We start from the raw sequence: 23,074 nt of genomic DNA, 5'->3' as shown, positions 1-23,074 counted from the left end.
ATATATGTTTGATAAATTATGTCATCGTCTTAAACATTTTTATGATGATCATTTAGAAAAAATGATTACCAAAAATATTGCTTTATGCTCAGAGGGGTGTATGGAGGACTGAAACTGACAAAATCAAAAATACATCAATAAATAAATGACTGAATAAATAAATTCATATGCTATTAAATGCACCCAAAAATAATATTATAAATAAATACAGGCATTAATTAAGTAATAAATGTGACTTAAACTGATATAGCTCTTTAGCTCAATGCAACTTGCTAATGGCTAGCAAGGCACAAGTATCTCAGCAAAGTGTCTCATAAGGCTAACATTAGACTGCTCTATGAGACGTCCACTCTGTTCTTAAAGAAGAGCACTGTCTTTTCATAAGCAGACAGCCACTGACCCGGATGGACCAGTGTCCACATTACTGAATTAAAAATGGTCAACATCTGTCCATGTATGCTGCTGACTGGAGCACACTGTAAGTTAGTGCCCACATTTAAAAGTACATAGTCCTGATTGACAGTATTATTTTCAGCTGCATTAGCTAAGTGCTTCAGTTGTCTAACGATCCCCTGACTGGAGGTACTGGTACAGACTGGTACACATGTCTTTTGTGAGCCTAGCTAGGTGAAAGGTACTTGATCTTTGCCAGGGGTGTCCAAAGTTTTTTTAGTGAGGGCCAAATACAGAAACATAAACAAAGGGCCGGGCCACACACTAGAGGTGACATATTGACACATGAATACTGTGTGTATTTCTAACTCACCTATAATGTGAAGAACATTGCACTCAGTGGGAGCAGTGATGCTGTCCCTTGGATTGAAGGATGGCTGACATGTCAGGAGAAAGTTTGGTGGTTGAGACACGAAGGACTTCACAGAGATGGCTATCAGTCATTCTATTCTGTATTTTGTTAGCACAAAAAAAAAAAACAGTTGTTGAGCTTGCAGGCTAGCTGCCATTTGCTTGACTTTCTGTGTTCGTTCGGCACCGGTGTACGATCCGTGGCTGTTTCCATATAGTGTTGAAACTGAGAAGTTTAAAAGAGTTGAGCTCAAGCTTCTTGTGCGGGCCATATTCAATCATATTTTCAGAATTTGCTGCGGGCCAATAAAACCTGGACCTCGGGCTGCAGTTGGCCTGCGGGCCGTAGTTTGGACACCCCTGATCTATGCACTGATGTCATTAGGAAAAAAGTTGACCCTATGAATGACAGCCCCCATCATTTGCATAATGAAGTAGAAATTCATTTTAAAAAATCTAAAAAGAAAATACATACATACAAGTAAATAATTAAATATAATGGGAATTTAAATGGGACTAAATACTAAATATGGGAATTGATCAATACAGAAGCAAAGCAGTAATGTCACTTTATGTTACTTTATTACTCCATTAATGCCATAATTTATATTTTATATTGTTGGTGCATATATTACAAACTAATTAATTGAGTCGTTTATTTGATTTTGTCAGTTTTAGTCCTCCATCTCAACTCCAATGTACTTTGTGTATCCTACAATGTATACTGTAATTGATTATTTTACATTGAAAACTGATCTGAACAGATGTCTTGAATAAGTGAAATTCTTGTAAGTCAGCTTTTCTCAAAACAAGTTGGGATATAGCTGTTTAATAATTATTAAAAGTTGAAGGTTGACGACGTCTAGGATCAGACGTCGTTTCAACTGTGTTCACCGTCGAGATGTTTGCTGGGTCAGCAGGCCGTCAGTGTACCGGCAGTGTGACTGTGCCCTGGCTTTGGGCACCCTAAAAATATCCCTCACCAAGTATGCGGATCAAAGGGGGCAGCAACACCGCCACGACTCCCTCCCCGGTATTTAACCTAAAGCCTCTCAGAGGAGGAGCAAAGGCTAATCTAGAGCTGTGCCGAGAGAGAGAGGCTGGTTCGGGTTTCAGAGACGCGCACTAGCGACGGACCTGCGGCACTGAGTGTGAAAGCTCAGAGGAGAAGCAGCGAATGGGACAAACTGAGTGGAACGCTAAAGAATAAGAGTCCGTCCCTGTGAGTCAGGAACATCACTGATGACAATTTAACATTAATGTAGTCGCTGATCTGAGCGCACCAAGGCAGTTTGGAGACGGTTTGAAGAAGGAAAAGGACATCTGCAAAACTTTTCCCGAAAAGAGAGAAAGAGCCTCTCACAAGCGCCAAAGTTGCTGGTCGTCAGGAAAACTTTTGTGCTGCCCTTCACCAGATGAATAGAGGACAATATCGTGGATAAAACCATAATTAGCTTTCTGAAATGGAGCAGGATCGGAAGTGGGGAGACACTGGAAAACCGGGTGAGGAGTGGAGGAGCCACGGCGAGCAGCAGCAGAAGAAACCGCCGCTTTGGAGAAACTGGAGAGATTTGTCTGGCATAACGATTTGCATCGTACTATCTGTCCTTTGCCTTGGAGTTTGCATCTTGGTTTTTGTGCGGACCTCGGAATTGCAGTCCAGGATTGTAAGTCTGGAGCAGCAGCAGCGGGACGCGCAGCTCTCCGCGTGGAGGTTGTCTCTGGAGCAGGTGGAGCCAATAATCCTTGACCGACTGGACCAGATCCTGGAGGAGGTGAGTGTTTTACCTAAAATCTAAACCTGGACGTTTTCTGAGCAGCAATACAGCATCTCGTTGGGTGTTAAAAAAAAGAGGAGCAGGCTGGTTTGGTTTTATCATGATTCATTGCAATATTTTGACACATATATTAATTTTACTAATGCAACTTCGATTCAACTTCTGTGTCATGCCGCCAACACCATCTGTCAGGTAGTGTCTTCACATGAACACAGTTATGTGTTATCCTGGTTTTAACCATATCCAGGATATGATATGGAACATAACCTGATCATACAGGTCAGTGTATGAGTCTCAGGTTACTGTTCATCTGTGTCTTTAATGCCTCTTAATTCCAGACAGACAGGCAGACTAGTTCTGTATTAAGGAGCAGATTTTACTTATGGCTGTGTGGAACACGTTTTATAATGTGATATTTATTTCAATCCTAGCTTTTTCCTAAACGATACAACTTTTAGTGCAGTGTTTGCGTTTTGGTGACATTGCAGTCCAGTGACTTTAATCAGAATTGCTCAAGGGCATCTTCAGTTAAGAGCAAATATGTGATAGGCCACACCCACTTGCATAAATCAATGTGGCATTTCAGATTTTGGTTAACACTTGCCCCCAGAGCATACACCAATTTTAGTGATATTCTGTCCCCTGGGTTTTCAGATACACGTTTGTGGTGTTTGTGGTGCCCCCTACAGGTTGGGCTAAAGATGCTTTGGTTTCCAGTTATTGTTTCTAGCTCATTCCAGCTCAGGGCAATTTCACATATATAATTTATACAGCTCTATTGCTTCAGGTTGTATCAAACAGATATTGTGATTGACCAGTGAGTCCAGTCCTGGTACACTCTATGCACCCTGAATGTTGGGCACACAGAGAGAGCGGTAAAGAGACAGACAGACAGTGGCCAACTTTTTCTCCCAGTGCTCCTGATCGTCACTCTGACCAGTCTGATCTGTCTGATCTGGGGGGGGGGGTTAATGTGCAGAGCTCTACAATAAAGTACAGTACAGTAATGTCTACATCCCGAATGAGATTAATCCAGCTGTGAATCATATAATCTTTACATGGAACATAAGTGACCTGGTTATTCATGTGATTCAGCAGTGCAAGCAAGTGAACAGCAGCGAGTGTCAGCATCATAACATACTACAGTCTATCTGTGGTCTGCTCTTAGTGCAGTGTGAAAACTGTTTTTTTAAGTGTCAGAGATGCACTGGACATCAGTGACAGACTTTAGATGTTGATAAGGAATTACTAAACATGTCCTCTATCACTTTGGTGCCATTCCTGCTGGTGGCATCCTAGGCAACCGCCTGGGCGGCCAAAGTGTAAAGCCACCCTGAAAATAACTGTTGGTTGAGATGAAGGTTTATGTTCGGGTTCTGAAATAATTTCAGGCGCAAATTAATTATATTTGAGGAATTCTAAATAAGTACAGGTGTCTGTTGGGTTCATCCCAGATTTGGGGATAACAAATGGACTGTGATATGGTTTTAAGGGATTGTCTGCACTTTAATGGATTTTTAACGTTACTGTATTTGATCAATTTTAAGGTTTTTTTTAGCCTTATAAAGCCCTTAAACTCTGCAGCTACAGCATTAGAATACGTCAACATAGAACAATCCTTCAACTTCAGATGAGACTCTAGCTTTAGTTCATGTCACTTTAAGTGGATGCTGGATAGTGTCCAAAGGAAAGAAGGATAATAATGCACTTGTCTTGATGGAGAAAGAATTTTAATTGATTTAAATATATTTATTAGTTAATTAGCTTTTGTTTTTATGTGTAATGTTCATATATCTATTTATAAGTAGTAATTAAATTAAATTAAAGTTTTCTTAAGAAACTGTCTGTGACTGATTTTGTAGATAAATCAAATAACATTTTTCTAGACTTGGCAAACCCAAACTTGTTTTTATTACGGCCTGTAACTATTTTATAACACATTAGTATATTTGTCATTAACCAACAACTAATTGACACTTACTAAATGATGCCTTATTAGAAAGTGTTAGTGAAATGGTAAACATCAACCGGGCAAGTCAACTCCAGCTCTTTATTAATGATTTCTAGCTAAGTTCTAACTACAAAGCGTTATTAAATGTTTTATTAACCATTAATAAGGTCCATTAGGTTCTACTTGCAATGCCTTTATAAACGCTGGTTTATTAGAAAGTGTTACCAGAATATTTTAATCAAAGAATGATGAATACACAATGTTCCTGCACATTTGTGGATTTTACCAAGTGAATTGTATATGTGTTATAAGTCTCATGACATATGTGAGGAGGTCATCCTGGCTTTGGCCTCTGTGCTGCCCTTTCATTGACCACTTCCACAGCTACACTAATAAGCTCTTCCACAGTGATTGAAATCCCACAGCAGCCCTGTTTTCCCTTCTTCCTTTGGCTTTGACCTAACTTTTATCATCCCCCTCCACCCTGACCCACTTCACTAGGAACAGTATAATGCACTTACCAGGAGAAGAGAGAGCAGAGGGAGCCTTCTGCTAGGGATGGCAGCGCTACTGCACTCTCCATACGTTAGCTTGAGTCAAAAGTTTATCAAAGCAAATATCAAGAAAAAAACAAGATAGTGTATTTTTGGGAGCCAACATAAGGTGATAGTTTGATGAGCTGCATGATGATTTATTGCAGACAATGAACAGTTCAACATTTTGGGAAACACATGCATTCTTTTAAGATGAGAATATTGATTCGGTCTCAGAGCTGAGGTCAGAGTGTTTTCAGGGCCATAGCCCCTTTTTTCAGAATTACTGAAGTCATTCAGGAGTATGTTGTCATGTAAGTCTCCTGAGCACCCTCCCGGTTCCTCTCAATAATTGTCAATGAGAAGGCAGCACAAGAAATAAAGTGCAATAAATACATGGGGCACACAGAATAAAGTGGAGTTGCCAGAAGAATGTCACATACTTTGGAAATTGTGAATAGTGAAGACATCTGTCTACATCAAATTGATCACTATAAGTGGATGACTAGTATTTTTCTCATGCCAAATACCTTTTAACTTCCATTTGTATATCTATTACATTCATATAAAGTAATGAAACGGACAACTTGGATATTTACTGGTTTAAGGATAAAATAACAGACTGTGCTGCCCCCAATCTGAATGGTCAGGATGAAAGAATCAACTCCACTCATGAAACATACAGCTGCTGTGAGAGCACAGGGACCATAATTACACACTGTAGTAAGTCCCAGAACGCAGGCAGAGCAGGAACAGAGGCAACATAACTCAATGAGCTACGGCAGTGAAGATATCACATGGCGCACAAGTGCATGCACACACACACACACACACACACACACACACACACAGTGAATGAATGTATGTTGGGAGATCAGACAGGGATAGGAGCACACTTTGTACAATAAGAAGAGAGCTGTAGCAGATGACAGCTGCAGTAGGAGGCTACAAAATGTTTTCAAATGTTGGTCCACATGCTGTCCTATCTTAGTCTTCATCTCCAGATGGACCTCGGGCAATGCAGCCTGTCTCTTTGTTTAGCTTGGTGTGTCATTATTAATGGGACACAAGTACAGATGTAGTCTTCTGTAGAAAGAGGGCAGGAAACCTGTGGTACTTTCACCCAACACTATCCAGAATCCACCACCCTGTCTCCTTCAATGATGACCAGTTTCCTCTGTTATGGAAAATGTGCCTGGATCCAGCAGGACAGAGTTGGTCCTCATTATTATTCCAGTCAGAGTTTGATTGCAGCAGAATCCACCGGTTCACTGAGTGGTGTTTCTAGTAAATTTTGTTTGCAGTTATTGTTCCTGGGTTTGGGGCCATGTAAAGCTTTTGTCTTCTCACTTTATCTAATAAATAACATATTTCCTTCACTACTGTTAAACAGTCAGTGCAGTGACTGAGCACATCATCTGGGAGTCTGGTTATTAGAGCAGGTTTGGTACCATGGTGCCTATACAGAGACCAAAACCTGTGCTTACCAACAACCTACAGCCTGAGAAAAAGAACAACATTTAAAGAAGTGCTGGTGACATGTAACTCTCTTTAAAATCATGAATTGTTTTTGTTCAGATTCAACAAATGAGAAACAATGTATTCATCATTGAGGAGGTTTTGGTAGCAGTAGTGTTGAACTTCAGACAGAGCCAGGCTTGCTGTCTGCCAGTTTTTACCAGGTCCTAGTTCCATATATTTAATGCATACACATGAGATTGTGTGGTTTATAACATTTAATGGTGAATTAACAGCTTTAAAGCAGAGTGAGTCAGGTGTCACTGCAGGTTTAACAAAATAGTTTTCCACAGGAAAAAACTGAAAAAATAATCTTCTCTGCAGAAGCAAAACATAGGTTCCGGTTTTAAGGGTTCACAGCCCCTCATAACTGCAAATTGTCAACAGGTGTTGAAGTTAAAAAGCTTACTGGAGTCCTTGAATTGAGTTGTTCCTCCCCCAAAATAATTGTCATACCCTTAACAACACCAGTGAAAACAGCCTGACCCCCCTGACCTCCCCCTCTCTCTGTCGCTATCTTGCCCCAAACATGGCCCCTTTAACATTTACAACTAACCACAAACTGCTCTCTGCAGACCTGGTAGAACCCTGGTGCACATAATGAGTGCAGAGACACGATGGAGCTGGAGGCCCAATTGCCAGTTGTAGAAATGTCAATAATTTAGTCTCCCACTTCTCTTGTTCCCTCACTCACTCCCTCACTTGTTCCTCACAGAGCTGTCATTCATTATTCCGTGAGGTCTACACATACACACAAAAAGCAAACACTAAAACATGCACATACAGCTCTATGATGTATGTCTGTTTTGGACTACACACACAGCAGAAGTGCTCAAGCTACCTCTAGATTTCATCAGAACACACACACACACACACACACACACACACACACACACACACACACACACACACACAGTGAACTGATTGATACATTGATAAGTTACAGTGAGGATTTACAGTGAGCTAATGGAAGTCATATTGAAAACGAGATTTCTGTCAGGAAGAAAAGAATCAATACGACTTTCTATGACACAGTATTAAATTCTTAGACTGTGTGATTCATGATGCCTATGTGCTAATAGTGTGCCTGCTGGATAAATTAGCTGGTGTCAAAAAGGGTTGCAGACTTGCATGCTTACAAGAGGCCTCAAACCCCCCAGTAGAGAGCTGTAGTCATCCATAAATGACTGTCTGCTAAAGCACTAATAGAATTTGAGCACTATGTGAAACTAATTTGTCAGCATAAAAAAAACACCTTTTGGCTGAGGCAGTATATGTGTCATTATTGTTACTCCTTTAATGTAAGTTTTGTTCATTTTTAGCTCACAGTCTCATCAGTGTGCTGTGGAAGTCTCTGGCTGAAATTATCTCAAACATATCAAAATGATTACATTAAATCACATAAACACAATTGAATGAAATCATCAAGAGGAAATGGAATTTTCCACTTGCACTGCATCATCAAAATTAACAATACAATTTTTAACACCAATTTTCATTTTTGTATTTCACAAAATGCATCATTACTGCCAAATTTAAATTGGAATCTTCCAGTGACAAATATATTTCAGTGTAGTAAAGCAGTGCTATAATGATATATTAAACTGAATGTGAAATTGATTCCACCTGTACTGTTCAAACTGTACATTTCGCATTTGAATTATGTCCAGACTGTAGCTCATTCAAATAACAATAAAATGCAAATTACATTTTTGATGGTCATAAAGGTTGATTCCAGAGAAGTTTCAGACGGGAAAATCTATTGAGAAAGTTTTACTTTTCATCACAATTGTGTGTGAAAAATGTTTTAATTTTGAATGTGTTGTACATCAATCACACACAAATGGAAAATTTAATTTTAACTTCAGTAAATTATTTTATTTTAGTATTACCACTTTGGCTTTCTTTAGGAAAATGAGAAAGAGGTGAAGTGGAGGACTTGTACTGTTTGTAGTAGCAGTAATAGGTCTTAAAGTTAATCAGACTAGAGGATAGTAAAAGGGTTTGTTATCCTTTTAAAATAGGAGACTAAAACCATGTCAAAAACGAATTGTTAGTTCAATCTTCTACAATGGCCTGGACAAAATGAAGTGGTGATAAATAAATAAGACAGAGTGATATTACAAGCTGTTGGTTGTCTTCAATTAGTATGATAGGTGTCTTTAATCTTAATCTTAATCTTAATCAGTTATTCAACCTATATAAACGGAAAAAAGTTCCCGTTGTGCTGAAAAAAAATTGCCAAGCATGGTTAGGGTAAAGGCAACAAGACCTCCAAGCAGCTTGATGTTACTGTGACCACAGCTGCTAATAATATTAAGAAGTAAAGGACCATGAGACTGCAGCCAACATCCCTGGATGTGGCCACAAGAGGAAAATTTACCTCAGATTGAACAGAAGGACCGTTAGAATGGTAGGAAAGGAACCAGGGAAAAAACAGATACAAGCTGACCTCCAAGATCAAGATACAACAGTCCAGTCGCTCTCTGAATGCAAGTGGGCTCCATGGAAGAAGAGCCAGGAAGTCCACTTCTGAAAGAGAAACATAAAAAAAACTGAGTTTACTCTAATACTGCATTGCCACAAAGCTTCTCTACAAAATATTCAGGTTCAGGGTACCGCTGTTTTATAGTGTCATTTGTTGTACTATTTAAATGAACATGTTAAAATCAAAAGCATGTGTCTAAACAGTGAGTAGAGAATAATGTATGACAATTAGTTTGGTTTGTTTTTTATAAGTGGAAGGTTCCAGTCATTTTGCTCCTGTCTGTACTGAAACCAATGAACATGAGAAACTAAAGATTAATGACAATCTGATTCTGCTACTCTTGTGACATTTGATGTAATTATAGTTGTATAGGAGTAAATGCCTGCTGCAGTTGAACTAAATCTCCACTCTGCACTAATCTGTGTTATCTAGTTTGAAAATGAATTTTTCAGTTGAAGCTGGAGCAGGCAGAGCTCTGGCTGGACAGCTCCCTGGGTTAGTCTTACTAAAGACTTCTCCAGTTGTGAGTCGAGTCTGCGAGTTTCAGCCAAAGAAGTTCCTGGAAATACTTTAGTAGCTGTGATTGTCCAGATTTCAGGAGGGTTTGGGATTCTTACTGTGCAACATAAAGGATGTTTTTGGGGAGATGTATTTTTCCCTACTCTAAGACTTTAAGATTTAGATGTGTTCAAATGACTCTTTGTACATATTTGTCCATTGAAATGTTGCACATTTCCAACCCTGATTCAGTCCATGGCTGTGATCCCACAAAGCATGGTAACAGGCATATTGACATAACAGGCAGTACCCAGAATACTGAAGCAGTGCTCAGAATGACAGTATCTTCATAACATTCCCTTCAGCACCTGTTGCAGCCCTCTAAACAGCCTGCTCTGCCATTCTCCTGCTCGTACCCTCCAGCAGTGACACTGACTGTTATGCAGTGGAGAATGTGTTGGCTTTGTTTTCTGCTCAGGGTCAAATCACACGCAGGCTGTTGTTGGTCTAATGAGATCAACTGTCACACGTTTGCAGATCACAGTTGAACTGTGAGTTTGTCTGTCACTGTAACTGGACCTCTTGTCCATGATAGCTTAACAGTTTAGCCCCAAAGTTCACTCTCAACATGGAGGGAAATCCTAAATGTGCTCACAGCCAATAATGCGTACAGCTTCATGCATATGTCATCGGCTGAAGACCAACTATTACAGTTTAAAACTCTGGAACAAGTTAGTGGCTCTTGCTGCTACTGACCTATTGGATGTGCACTGTAAGCTTCAATGTGATACTCTGTACTGGACATATAACTGTTGTTCTCATCCTGGTTTTCAGTGAGACTTTTAACAAGGATGTGATATGGTTCATAATAAATTTATTGAATATCAACAGTAACTACAGAGTTTTAGCAGAATCAGCCACAAAATATCAGTCATTAAAACCCATCAGTAAAAGCTTTCAGTCCATCATCACATTGACATCTACAGTCATTAAAGACATTTGATTGATTGAAAGTTAGGGGTATTATGGAGATTTGTAAATTGTTTTTTGACAATCAACATTTCACGTTAGGTACACCGTGATGTTAAAATGCATTCTAACTCTCTTCTTCTATTCCCTCTCTTGTTCAGAAACTTGCAGTAAAACTACCGAAGACTCGGGAGGTGAGGGAAGCTCCCCACAGTTGCCTCTGTCCCCCAGGTAAGTTCCTCACCTTCAATCAATTTTTTCTTACTGACACATTGACTTCACACATAAAGATTTAAACTTCATTTAAACTGTTTGTCAAATATAAGATCATTACCATTCAATGCAAGATGCAGGTCTGCAAGTGTACCATTATACTTGATGTGCTACAGGTTGTTTTTTACATTATAATGCAGCTTTTTCACTGGATATGTAATATACAATTTTTATTCAATGTATGGTGATTTAGATTTGGCCTCCTTATGAAAAGTTTTGTGTTACTTTACCATCAAGTTCAAGTATGTCTATATCAGTAGACACACCTGTGGTGAGAGCTGAGCTCAGGTAGAGATCTTCACCAACCATTACAGTCATCTGTAGACATAATGTTTTGCACTGTTGTGTTTTATCTTGTTGTCCAGTGAATGGTATAGTTTTTCCACTTCATGGCTGTCACAGTTTTAACATCTGTTGATCTGTGCAGTTAGTGGGAGTTTACACTTTGATGACTGAAAGCTGTGGTAACAGAAGATTACTGAGAATGTTCTTCTCAGCTTTTGCTGTTTAGCTAACAACAGCAACTACATATAGAAACAAAGTGAGACAATAAATAAAATGTGTCATTGAAAGGGAAGAGGCAGCTGACAATGCCTCACCTTTGAATAACTATTGATCACAATATGTTTATAATAATGCTTTCATGTGAAGAATCAAATGAAAGTCATGCAGTTTGTGTTCCCAACATACCAGTTGGGGTTGTGCCCTTCAGCTCGCTCAGACATGATGACAAACTCAGGTGTATTTCCAGCTGGCAGCCACAGCCATTTTGTGTCATATGAAGTTATGATGGAGGCTGGTGTGATGTGGAGGCATCATTGAGGTATTGCTGTGTAACTAGCTGAGAGACTGTGTTCTACTCAACAGTTTACTAGCTGTCACTTTACCTGTGAAGGCCTTAGACTTTTTCTGGATTCACTGCTTGTGACATGATGAAATCAGCCCCAGAAATCCAGGAGATTTATGTAACTAATAAGGTTGTCATGATACTAGAATTTCAAACCGGATACCAATACCTAGGAAGATACTTGATACTCTATACCATTTTGGATATCATGAGGAGAAAAAATTACCCTAACCCTAACCCTACTTTTTAATAAAGATTAGAATAATACAAACAATAACATCAATGACAACGCTATTTTCAGGTTGTCTGATCAAATAGAGTTTGTGGGGTAGGCTGCTGCTGTTTCTGTCTAGTTGCTGGTCGACTTTTCTGAGCTTAAATCTGGGACTTAATAATAAATATAACCCTTTTCAGACACAAATAATTGTGTTATCCTGTTAAATCAACATTGTCTATTAACATTACAGACAGACAGGACTGGATTAGCCATAGCTGCTAGCTTAATGATAACAGACAGCTAATGTGGCAATCAGCTAATTGCTAACAGTTAAACAGCTAACGTTAACGTGTGCTTTTGGCCAGGTAAAATAATAATGCAAAATAATTCCAAACAGCATTACTTCTAATTTCAACTGAAACAGGTTGCGAATGCCCTTCGGCAGCAGCACCTGCCATGTTAATTTAGTTTTATGCTGGCGACACCAGGTCAGTGTTGTAAATGTCAACTAGCGTTCATGTGTTCAGCTGCTAGTGAGGGGAGGGGCTGTGTGCCTGCCTGTCTGCAGTGCTGCTGTATGAAGTTGTGTGTCAACTGGAAGAGGCAAAGACGGCACTCTTGGTATGGATAACAAGATTAGGTCAACAGTCCTGGGTGTCCCTAGTGTTCCAGTCTAAAGCTAAAACATGAAGATTCAAAGTGAAATGGGTTTGGTTCACAGTGTTCATCAAATGAAAAAGATTTAACAGCTCCAGCTCTACTGAGGGTTTGGAACCATGTCTGCAGCTCAGTTCATAGCTGCTATAGTTGTTTTAATTGTGCTTCAAAATGAGGGGGTTACTCAAATGTTAATGTCTAATGCCATTTACTTTCTATGAACAGAAAACATTTTCTTGTGTGTGTGTGTGTGTGTGTGTGTGTGTGTGTGTGTGAGTGTGTGAGAGAGAGAGAGAGAGAGAGAGAGAGAGAGAGAGAGAGAGAGAGAGGGCCGTGTGAGAACAGGCTCACCACACCAGTGTTAATTTGTCTTGACAATAGGATGTTAGTGTTGTAACATGCTGATAAGTGTCTGTGGGGTGGCCCATAAACGCCTGCTAAGGTGGAGCTTCAGAGGATATTCACCAGGTGTGGAAGCCTTTCATCCCAGAGTTTCCAGATGGTCTGACACTTTTACAGCTTCTTGTGACTTTCTGTGTCTCACAAAAGCTAGAATGGGAGTCTGGTAGAAGGAGGTGTTTGTATTGTCAAGTTACTTGTCTGGCAAAACTGACAGACCATCTAAAAGCACTGTTGTTTAAAATGTAGAATATTTCACTTTCAGTTTTACTGTAGGTTACTTCCAAAGCCTTCTGCAAAATGCCAGGAATACACTGATGTATATTGTTGTTCTTTATATGTTTTAAATCCATTCATTCATCTTAGATATTCAGAGTCTAGACATACTGATTTAGATAACATACTTTTAAGTTTAGACTGTTCTTAATAATCTTCCCAAGGTCAATAAAATCAATCTCCACTTTCAGACAGAATACTGAGAACATGACCTCAGTGTCCTCATGGTAATGACCTGAACACTATAGAGATGGAGATGTCCAATAATAAATGCAGTGTCCAATATTAAATAAATAAGACATTATGAAATAAATAATTATACATTAATACACACAAAATAGGCACAATAACATTGTGAAATAATGCAATACTTATTTAAAAACTCAGCTCATTACTCTGAAATGTTATTTCTGTCATTGCTGCCCCTGTTAGTGACTCTTAATTTGAACTCTGTTGATTATTTCCTGTTTTATTTTATGATTGTGTGTCTTGTGTGTCTGTTGGTTGCTTTACTACTTACTTTTCTACTGTCTTTGTCTTGTTTTTCCACTCCTGTGATTGTCTGCCCTCCCTGATGTGTTTCACGCGTGTCCAATTATCCCTGCCTCCCTTGTGTACTTAGTCTATGTGCTCCCAAACCTCTGTCAGTTTGTCTGTGTCGTATATCTCATGTTCCTGACGTTCCTTATGTTCCTCATGTGCTGTTTGTTCTTGAGTTTTTTTGTGACTTTTGGGGTTTGGACTCCCTAAGTTCAGTTTGCCAGTTTACCTGTTCTTCATTTTTTCCACCTCTTTATATGGAAGCCTGTTTCCTGCTTACTAAGACACCTTAATTCTCCAGCTTTTGTGTGTGGCTGCATTGAGGTTGTGAAAATGTGACAATTCCATCGTGCTTCTTTCTTTCATTTATATTCATTTCAAGCAGTTGGATGATAAAATGTCTGTTTCTGTTTCACAGTGCCATCTTTTCTCTCTTTCTCTGCCCCTTTGTGTCTTTTTCTGTCAACAAAAGACAAACAAAAAGCTACATTTTATATTACTGAGCTTAGTTTAAAAATGTTTTAGATTATTTCACAATTTCATATTTTCTTTAACACCTGGGGTCCCTATAGAAAGTATCCAAAATAGTTTCAAAAAGCTGGAACAATGACACTCTACAAAACACAGGATTTTAATATATATTCACTGGATACTAAAATTCTTCATTAGAATTAGTCCCTGTGTTGAATAACTTTGTTGTAGCTGTTGTCAGTTCAGTTTACCCTGGCTCTTGTGCTGCAGCATGTATTCATGTACAGATAGCTACAGGGCCCCCCCCCCCCAGTACCAACCACACACTATGTTCACATGGCTGCCATGCTGTTAATTCTTTACAGTGCCAGGTGACTGAGAGGGCAGGAGCTGATGCCTAGTTGGTGACGCACAGACTCATGTTGATTAAAGGAACTGTATCTGCATGATTCTATGTATTACAGTGCTACCACATGATTGGACGATTGGATAATTGCAAGAATAAGAACCTATGAGTGTCCAACGATTATGAAATCAAGATAATTGAGACAAAACGATTATTGTGCCATTCAGCAACGTAGGTAGAAGTGTGTCATCTTGAGCAGTTTGCCGGTTCAGAGACTTTATAGTCGGAAGAGACCATGCCCTGTTTGACTTCTATCCCACACTCACATTTTTAACTTATACCCTTTGTCCATCAGCATTAGTGGGTATAAACAGGTTTTTTAAAAGCGGTCAACCCACAAATAAAAGACTCCTTTTCCACTACCAGTCGAGTTTGCCTTCTGTTAAGACTGAGGACACACATCTATCTATTAAAATTATCTTTACTGTTTTATTTGTTTTTCTTTTGAATTTATATCAATGTCTGGGTATGTTTTGTATGTGCAATCACCTCATGGCTGTGTTAGAGTTTGACCATGACAATGATAATAGAGAAAGTTTTTTGTGGTGTTGATTCAACATGTTGGTCATCTTACAGGGTGCACTATATGCTGCTGCTGAATTGTATTCAAGCCAAGTCAGTGTCAAATCATTACAGAAGCTATCTCATATAGAACGGGTCTAGGACTGTACTCGTCATAATGGTATTTTCAGAGATCCAACATAAACCATGAACAAGCACAAGGCGACAATAGCAAAGAAAAACTGTTGTGTGAAAGTTTGGGCATCAACTGCACTTGTGCACTTGTGTGTGTCTGTCAATGTGCGCGCGTGTATTGTTGGCCAAAATGACATCACGATAATGGTTTTTAACGAAATTTGTCATCACAATTATAGAAAGACATGTACACACATGCAAAGAACTGCCACTAACAACTATTTTTCTAACAATTAATCCTCCAGAAAATCTAAATGACATGCTGGCATGATCAATAATCCCAGATTTAGGCATAAACATTTTCTCAAACACTTTTTCAGTGTAAATTCTCAGGCAGCAACAGACTTCATGAGAGTATTTATTTAGCTACAAAGACAAATGCTCTGTCTACTAATGAACAGACAACATTTACATGAAGTAATCCTTCACATGCTTGTGACTGATCTCACTGTGCGCTATAAAAAAAAAAATCACAAAATAACACTGATTAAACAAGATTTAGAGTGAATGGATTTGAACTCTGATGCGCTCATCCTCCCAAAGTCAGACATTAACCAGCTGTAGGGATGGATATTAGATTTTGGTGGTCAAAGGTCAAGGTCACAGTCACCTCACAAATCATAATTTTGGTCTCGTGAACACAATATCTCCAGATCTCCTCGAGGCAGTCCCTTCAAATTTTCTTTCAAAAATTCCTTTATTGATTTTAACACTGGAGTGGTCCCGTAATACATTCAGATGCGTAGTTTAGGTACAGCAACAGTAACAGAGTACTGAAGGAAGGTTTCAGCTTAATTCCCACCCACCAGAACACCCTAAATTCACCCACCCAAAATTGAAAAAGAACCCACAGAAGGACAACACACTCACACCCAGGCACATGCAAACAAGAGTAAGTAAGCAGGTTAACAATTGAGGTAAGGTAAACAAATACGTAGGTACTCAAAGGGAGAGGGAAGAATGAAATAAAAAAATAAAATAAAATAAATAAAAATAGATAAATAAATAAAAAGCGGGGGGGGGTGCAGTGCTCAGTTAGACATTTTCAGCATCAATAGTTAGGGAGTCAACGTGGTTTACAAAAGGTTGCCACGTCTCATAGAATGTACATAAGGAACCCTTGAGGGAGAACCCTATCTTCTCCAGGGTAATACATTGCAGCATTTCATGGATCCATTTATTGTGAGTGGGAGGGGAGGCATGAGTCCACTTAAGGAGGATAAGCCTTCGAGCAAGTAAGGAAGAAAATGCAATAATGTGCTGTGAGGATTTAGACAGGCCATGTGTGAGGGAGACCCTTCAAATTTTGCACAAATGTCCACATGGACTCCCAGATGAAGCAATTAGACTTTGGTGGTCAAACTTCAAAGGTCAAGGTCACCTCTGCTTACACTTTTTAGCCATTACTCAAGACTAACACAGACAGAGTTAGTGGCAACTCCATTTTAAATGTTAGTTCCAGGCATTTTACAGTGAAGCTCAGTTTCAGATTTTTCTCAGCAGCCAGCAACACACTTTAGCTTCAGCTTGGGCTGAAGCAGCAATCCCACCGCAATTTCTTGGGAAATTGCATTGTCTAGTTGCACTTATAAAGTTCAGTGATAGTTGTCGTCAACTCCAGTAATCTTCAGTTATCTTTATTTCACTTGGTTCTGTGCCCGGTGCAGCCTCTGCTGTGCTTTTTGCTCCATGTGTGCATGTGCGTGCTTGCGTACCTGCAGCCCCGCCTCTCCCGGAGAGCAGAGAAAGCAGGCCAGATGACAGAAGCAGTGTGACCATAAAAGACAAATAAAGAATAAATATATGGTGGTTAATAGTGACTTGCCACCATAATTAAATCAATGTATGTATGTATGCGAAACGATATGTTGCAGCAAAATATTGATGTCGACATTGTCGATTATAGCGACTAATCCCGGCAGCCTTATAAAGAACCACACAACACACACGTTTCCGCACATACACTGTATTGGTTTACCTTAGAGTTGCTCTCATACCTGATGTCACGACCAGGCAAGGACTCAGGACACAGATGCAGGGTTCAATAGACAGTTTTATTTGTTTCTTCAGGGCGCCTCCAAGTGGAGAAATAAATAGGCTATCAACCTAAGCCTCACTATATATGAGGCTATGAAAACTATCAAAATAATAAATCACTCCACTAAGGAGGAAAACACAATGGATTATTAAACTATTATCTGTAGATAAAACTCCAGCAAACTGGAGGCTCTACTCTATAAAAAGTAATTAAACAAAAGATCACTCCACACAGAGGAAACAAAAGGCTATGCAACCTTTAACTATGACACAAAACTAGGAAATAGTGCCACCCTTTTGACTCTGTCCCCTTCCTGGATGAGCACTTGGCAGGCAGCGGCCCAGATGCAGCGGTGGCGGTGCCACCGTACCAGGGCGTGGGAACTGGCGCTTCTGTCTCCGAGTCGGCAAACACTGGAGGCTGGTAGCCATGGACACACCTGAAGGGGGAGAAGTCTGTGGCAGAGGTGGGCAGCGAATTGTGGGCATATTCTACCCAGACCAGGTGGGTGCTCCACGTAGCCGGGTTCTGAGACACGAGGCATCGGAGACCGGTTTCCAGCTGTTGGTTAAGGCGCTCGGTCTGGCCGTTGGCCTCTGGGTGATACCCTGATGTCAGGCTTGCAGTGGCGCCGATGAGCCGACACAACTCCCTCCAGAACCGTGAGATGAATTGGGGCCCCTGGTCTGACATGATGTCCTTTGGAAATCCATGGATCTTGAAAATATTTTGCATCATAATTTGAGCAGTTTATTTGGCTGAGGGCAGTTTGGGTAATGCAATAAAATGTGCCATTTTGGAAAACCGATCCACCACGGTCAGAACCGTGGTGTTACCTTTCGAAACCGGGAGCCCTGTGACGAAGTCCATAGATATGTCCAACCATGGTCTGGAGAGGATGGGCAGAGGTTGCAGGAGTCCCATTCGCAACCCCAACGACATCTTGTTGCGAGCGCAGACCGGACATGCCTTGATGTACTCCCGGACCCCCGCCTCCATAGACAGCCACCAGAACCGTTGAGAGATGGCAAACATAGATCTCCGGACTCCCGGATGGCAGGTGAGCAGCGAGGCATGAGCCCAATGAATCACCTGTGGGCACAGATTAACAGGGACAAACAAACGATTATCTGGGCAGCCACTGGGTGGGGGTGTCTCACCATTCGCTTGCCTCACGTCTTGTTCAATCTGCCAAGCAACCACTCCAACCACATGATTCAGTGGGAGGATGGGTTCCAGTTCCTTGGCAACAGGCTTGGGGTCGTAGAGGCGTGACAGGGCATCTGGTTTGACGTTGCGGGACGCCGGCCTGTAAGACAACGTGAAGCAAAAACGGTTAAAAAAAAACAAAAAAAAAACAAGGCTCATCTGGCCTGGCGTGAATTCAGTCTCTTGGCTTGTTTAATATATTCAAGATTCTTGTGATCGGTCCACACAATGAATGGATGCTGTGCCCCCTCCAGCCAGTGTCTCCACTCCTTCAATGCCACCTTGACCGCCAGCAGCTCCCGGTTGCCAACGTCATAGTTCCTCTCCGCGGAACTCAGACGACGGGACAGAAAGGTGCAGGGGTGCATCTTGTCATCCACCTCAGACCGTTGAGATAAGACCGCCCCAATCCCCTCGGATGCATCAACCTCCACCACAAATTGACGCCGGGGATCTGGCAGAGTGAGAAGGTCGCAGAAGTAAAGCGTCTGGAATGCCTCCTCTGCTTCCGGGGACCAGTGGAATGGAACCTGGGGAGAAGTCAGAGCGTGGAAAGGAGCAGCTATAGCGCTAAAACCCCTGATGAACCTCCTGTAAAAGTTTGCAAACCCCAGGAACTGCTGGACTTTCTTACAGCCACAGCACTTACTTTAGCTGGATCCATTTGCACCTTCCCAGGGGCTACGATGAAGCCCAGGAAGGAGATAGTGTCGGTGTGAAACTCACTCTTTTCTGCTTTGACAGAGATGATTGTCAAGAAGCCGCTTAAGAACTTGGCTAACATGATGTTTGTGAGTGTCTAGATTTGCTGAATAAATTAGATAGACAAACTGGTCAAGAGAGTCTAAGTACATCATCGATTATGGCTTGGAAGACGGCAGGGGCATTCGTGAGACCAAAGGGCATGACTAGGTACTCAGTGACCACTGGGCGTATTGAATCCAGTCTTCCACTCATCCCCCTCCCTAATCCGGATAAGATAATAGGCATTGCGCAAATCAAGCTTTGTGAATACTGTGGCTTGCTGGAGCTGATCGAACACAGATGACATTAAAGAGATTGGATAGCGATTCTTTATAGTAATGTCATTGAGGGGGCTGTAGTCGAGACATGGTCTTAAGGACCCGTCTTTCTTGTCTACAAAGAAGAAACCGGCTCCAGCAGGTGACGAAGACGGGCGAATGAGCCCCGCCTTCAGTGACGACTCAATGTAGTCCTTCATGGCTTGTCGTTCGGGCCTGAGTACACGGAGTACAGCCGCCCCTTGGGAATGGTGGATCCGGGGATGAGGTCAATGGCGCAGTCATACGGTCGATGTGGTGGAAGAGACGTGGCCTTGACTTTATTAATAACCTCCTTGAGGTGGTGGTAACAGGTGGGTACAGAATTCAAATCGGGGTACTGGGAGTCTGTAACAGGGTGAGCAGAAACAGAATTTATGACCGTGGTAACCTTCCCCTGAGTCTTGTCCCACAGACACTCACAGATCTCCCCCCACCCCAAGATTTTGCCTGTAGGCCAGTCTATGTGGGGGTTGTGACAAGTGAGCCACGGATGTCCCAGTACCAGGGTGCGTGCAGGTCAATTAAACAGGTAAAACTTCATCAGTTCACTGTGGTTATATATGGTAATGGCTATGGGTTCTGTGACGTGTGTGATCGTGAACAGTGCATTCCCATTTAGGGCCCTTGCCATGATGGGTTGTGAGATAGCTTCAGTTTTCAACCCCAGTTTCTTGGCTAACCCCCAGTCCATTAAGCTCTCATCAGCCCCCCGAGTCAATTAAAATGTTCATTTCCATGACTGTGGTGTTGTGTGTTACCTTGATGGTGGTCAAACTGCGTGAAAGAGAACCTGAGGTTGAGAACTGGCTCACCCCCCTGAGCTGCTTGGCTGGGCAGGCGGCCACAAGATGTCCAGCTTCCCCACAGTAGAAGCACCGCCCCTCCTTGAGGCAACGTTGTTGTTCTGCCTGAGTGAGCTGGGTCCTGCCCAACTGCATGGGTTCCTCATCCCATGCAGGAAGAGAACGGTGGCGCCGTTCTGACGGTGATTGACAGGGAGCAGACCCGACGAAAGCTGGGGATTGCTGCAGGCAGTCTAGCTTCTGCTGGTGGCCCCCTTGGAGTGCCTTGAACTCCCGAAGTTGGTTATCCGTTCGGACAGCAAGGGCGATGAGAGTCTAGGTCCGGAGGTAGGTCCAAAGGCATCAGTCGCTCTTGAATGGGAGCAGCCAGCCCCTTCAGGAAGACGTCGTAGAGAGCCCTGGCGTTCCACCCACTCTCTGCTGCCAAGGTCCGGAAGCGTATGGCATAGTCACAGGCAGATTCTCTACCCTGCCTCAGCCCACTCAGTTCCCTTGCCTTTTCCCGTTCTGAAGAGACCGCATCAACGGTCTTACGGATCAAAATCATGAAGGCGACCTTGGCTCGGTCATGGGAAATGCGTGGTGGGAAAGTTCAAAGTCCATTTCACAGTCTATAATAAACGACTTAGATTGTCCTGGTTAACCTGAGAAACGCTCAGGGGCTGCAAGCCGGGCTCCAGCTCCGGCGTAGGAAATGGTGGGAGCCTGATCCGTCCGGACGGGCTGGGGCTGAGGTGCAGCAGATGCAGTAACTGGTTTCACAAGGTGACTGAGAAGCTGTTGCACCTGTTCAGCGAGCTGCCCCACCTGGGCAGCCACAACAGTCTTGAATTCTTCCTCGCTATGGGCGAGGCCCTTAATTCCCTGGCCTAGTGCAGCCATTTGCTCCTCCTGCATGGTGAGGCGAGCTCCCTGTGAGCGAAGAGCCGCGGATAGCTGCTCGGACCCTGCTCAGGACACAGATGCAGGGTTCAATAGACAGTTTTATTTGTTTCTTCAGGGCGCCTCCAAGTGGAGAAATGAATAGGCTATCAACCTAACCCTCACTATATACGAGGCTATGAAAACTATCAAAATAATAATCACTCCACTAAGGAGGAAAACACGATGGATTATTAAACTATTATCTGTAAATAAAAACTCTCCAGCAAACTGGAGGCTCTACTCTAGAAAAGGTAAGTAAACAAAAGATCACTTCACACAGAGGAAACAAAAGGCTATGCAACCTTTAACTATGACACAAAACTAGGAAATAAACTTTCAACTCAAAAACTCTCACTTGGAGGAAGAAGAACACAAAAACTTTCAGGAATGCTGTGACAAGGGCTGTGACGAAGAGCTGGGGTGCACGCACGCAGACGAAACACACTGGCACAAGACAAAGGGAGACACAGACTACTTAAACAAATGGAGGGAAATAGGGCACAGGTGGAAACACTTAGGGCAATCAGACTGAGACACATGAGGAAGGGCAAGTGACCTGAAATGAGAGGAGAGTTACTTTTCAAAATAAAACAGGAAATGATAGGACAAGACAACCTCACCACGGTGTGACACCTGACTTAAAAGGCTTATAGTTAATGAGTCTAATTAGCCAATCAGTATCAGCTTTGTCCATTTCTGCCCAATAATTGTCAGTGGCATCTGCTGAGACACTGGTTGCTATGGTGACTGTGACCACCAGGGGGGCACACACAATCCCCCCTCTGTCTCCCTAGGCAGACAACAGCTTTTAAGATGAAAGTTGTGTCCAAAAATTGGATCAGAGGGAAAACTAAAAGTCCTATTGAAAAGATCACCTCACCACGGTTGTCCCAAGGTTTCAATAAAGAGATTGATATCTTACCTACAGTTAAGAGCTGAAGTTTTATTGCAGTTTTGAAACTCCCTTCAACTCTGTTGAGGGCAAGAGCTTCAGAGCTCAGAGCTCAGTTTAACATGAGTTTTGGACAGCCCAGTCTGCACTTTGTGGGGATATCCTCAAAAACCTTAAAAGATATCAGAATGAGACCAAAACTGGGTGATACAGGACAAAATAAAATGATGAAATGAAGAAAACAGCAACATTAACTGTGTTCAGACAGAGCAGCAATAAACCCCCTTCCAGTAACAGAAACTGACGAGGAGATGAGACACCACACTGACGTCAGCACGTCACCATGTGAACAGCGTCACTAGTATTGGTGAAAAGACATCAATAGAAGTAAATCACTGTGTAAAAATGTTCTCAGATAAAAAAACAAAGTCAGTTAAAATGTTTCTGAGTAAACATGTTACTGTGTTACATTTGAAAATGGGGAGGGAGGGGTAAAACAGGTTATAGGGTGATAATAATAATATATAATAAAATTATAAAATTAAAGAACATCTTCAGGTTACCAGAAATATCAGTTCCCAGGTGAGAACAGCAACAAAATCAACCAATTAATCGTAGTTAGGCACTTTGGAGCCTGAGCATACACCTGATAATTACTAATATACTCAGTTGGTAATTTATTATTAAAATAGTTATCGACAGTTGTTGATTCAATTGATCACTGTGGAGGATGTAGTGTATATTACATTATACAGAGGTGTATCTGTTATTTAGCCTACCTTCAGTGATAAAAATGGTGGTGTGTGTGTGTGGTGGGGGGGGG

General features: G+C 41.6%; 1 protein-coding gene across 1 annotated transcript; it reads left to right on the top strand.

Annotated features, from left to right (window-relative positions):
- Positions 1-1,865: 1,865 nt before the first annotated feature.
- LOC147817724 (collagen alpha-1(XXIII) chain-like) lies at positions 1,866-17,113 on the top strand. The gene is made up of 3 exons (XM_087169690.1): positions 1,866-2,579; positions 10,701-10,770; positions 17,043-17,113. Exons 1-3 carry the CDS (start codon positions 2,268-2,270, stop codon positions 17,111-17,113), a joined length of 453 nt encoding a protein of 150 aa, XP_087025816.1. The 5' UTR covers positions 1,866-2,267.
- Positions 17,114-23,074: the final 5,961 nt, after the last annotated feature.

The sequence above is a fragment of the Seriola lalandi genome, unplaced genomic scaffold (assembly GCF_002814215.2).
Source record: "Seriola lalandi dorsalis isolate HSWRI2012SDOR001 ecotype SW California unplaced genomic scaffold, Sedor1 jcf7180002054907, whole genome shotgun sequence".
In the NCBI taxonomy this organism is placed as follows: Eukaryota; Metazoa; Chordata; class Actinopteri; order Carangiformes; family Carangidae; genus Seriola; species Seriola lalandi.
This window is presented reverse-complemented; position numbering and strand designations above follow the sequence as displayed.

What these genes read in the sequence shown, in the direction of transcription:
- LOC147817724 (XM_087169690.1), top strand. Translation starts at nt 2,268, where the DNA reads ATGGAGCAGGATCGGAAGTGGGGAGACACTGGAAAACCGGGTGAGGAG. An exon ending in TGGACCAGATCCTGGAGGAG is followed by an intron (nt 2,580 to 10,700) that starts GTGAGTGTTTTA and finishes TCTCTTGTTCAG; the next exon opens with AAACTTGCAGTAAAACTACC. An exon ending in CAGTTGCCTCTGTCCCCCAG is followed by an intron (nt 10,771 to 17,042) that starts GTAAGTTCCTCA and finishes GCGTACCTGCAG; the next exon opens with CCCCGCCTCTCCCGGAGAGC.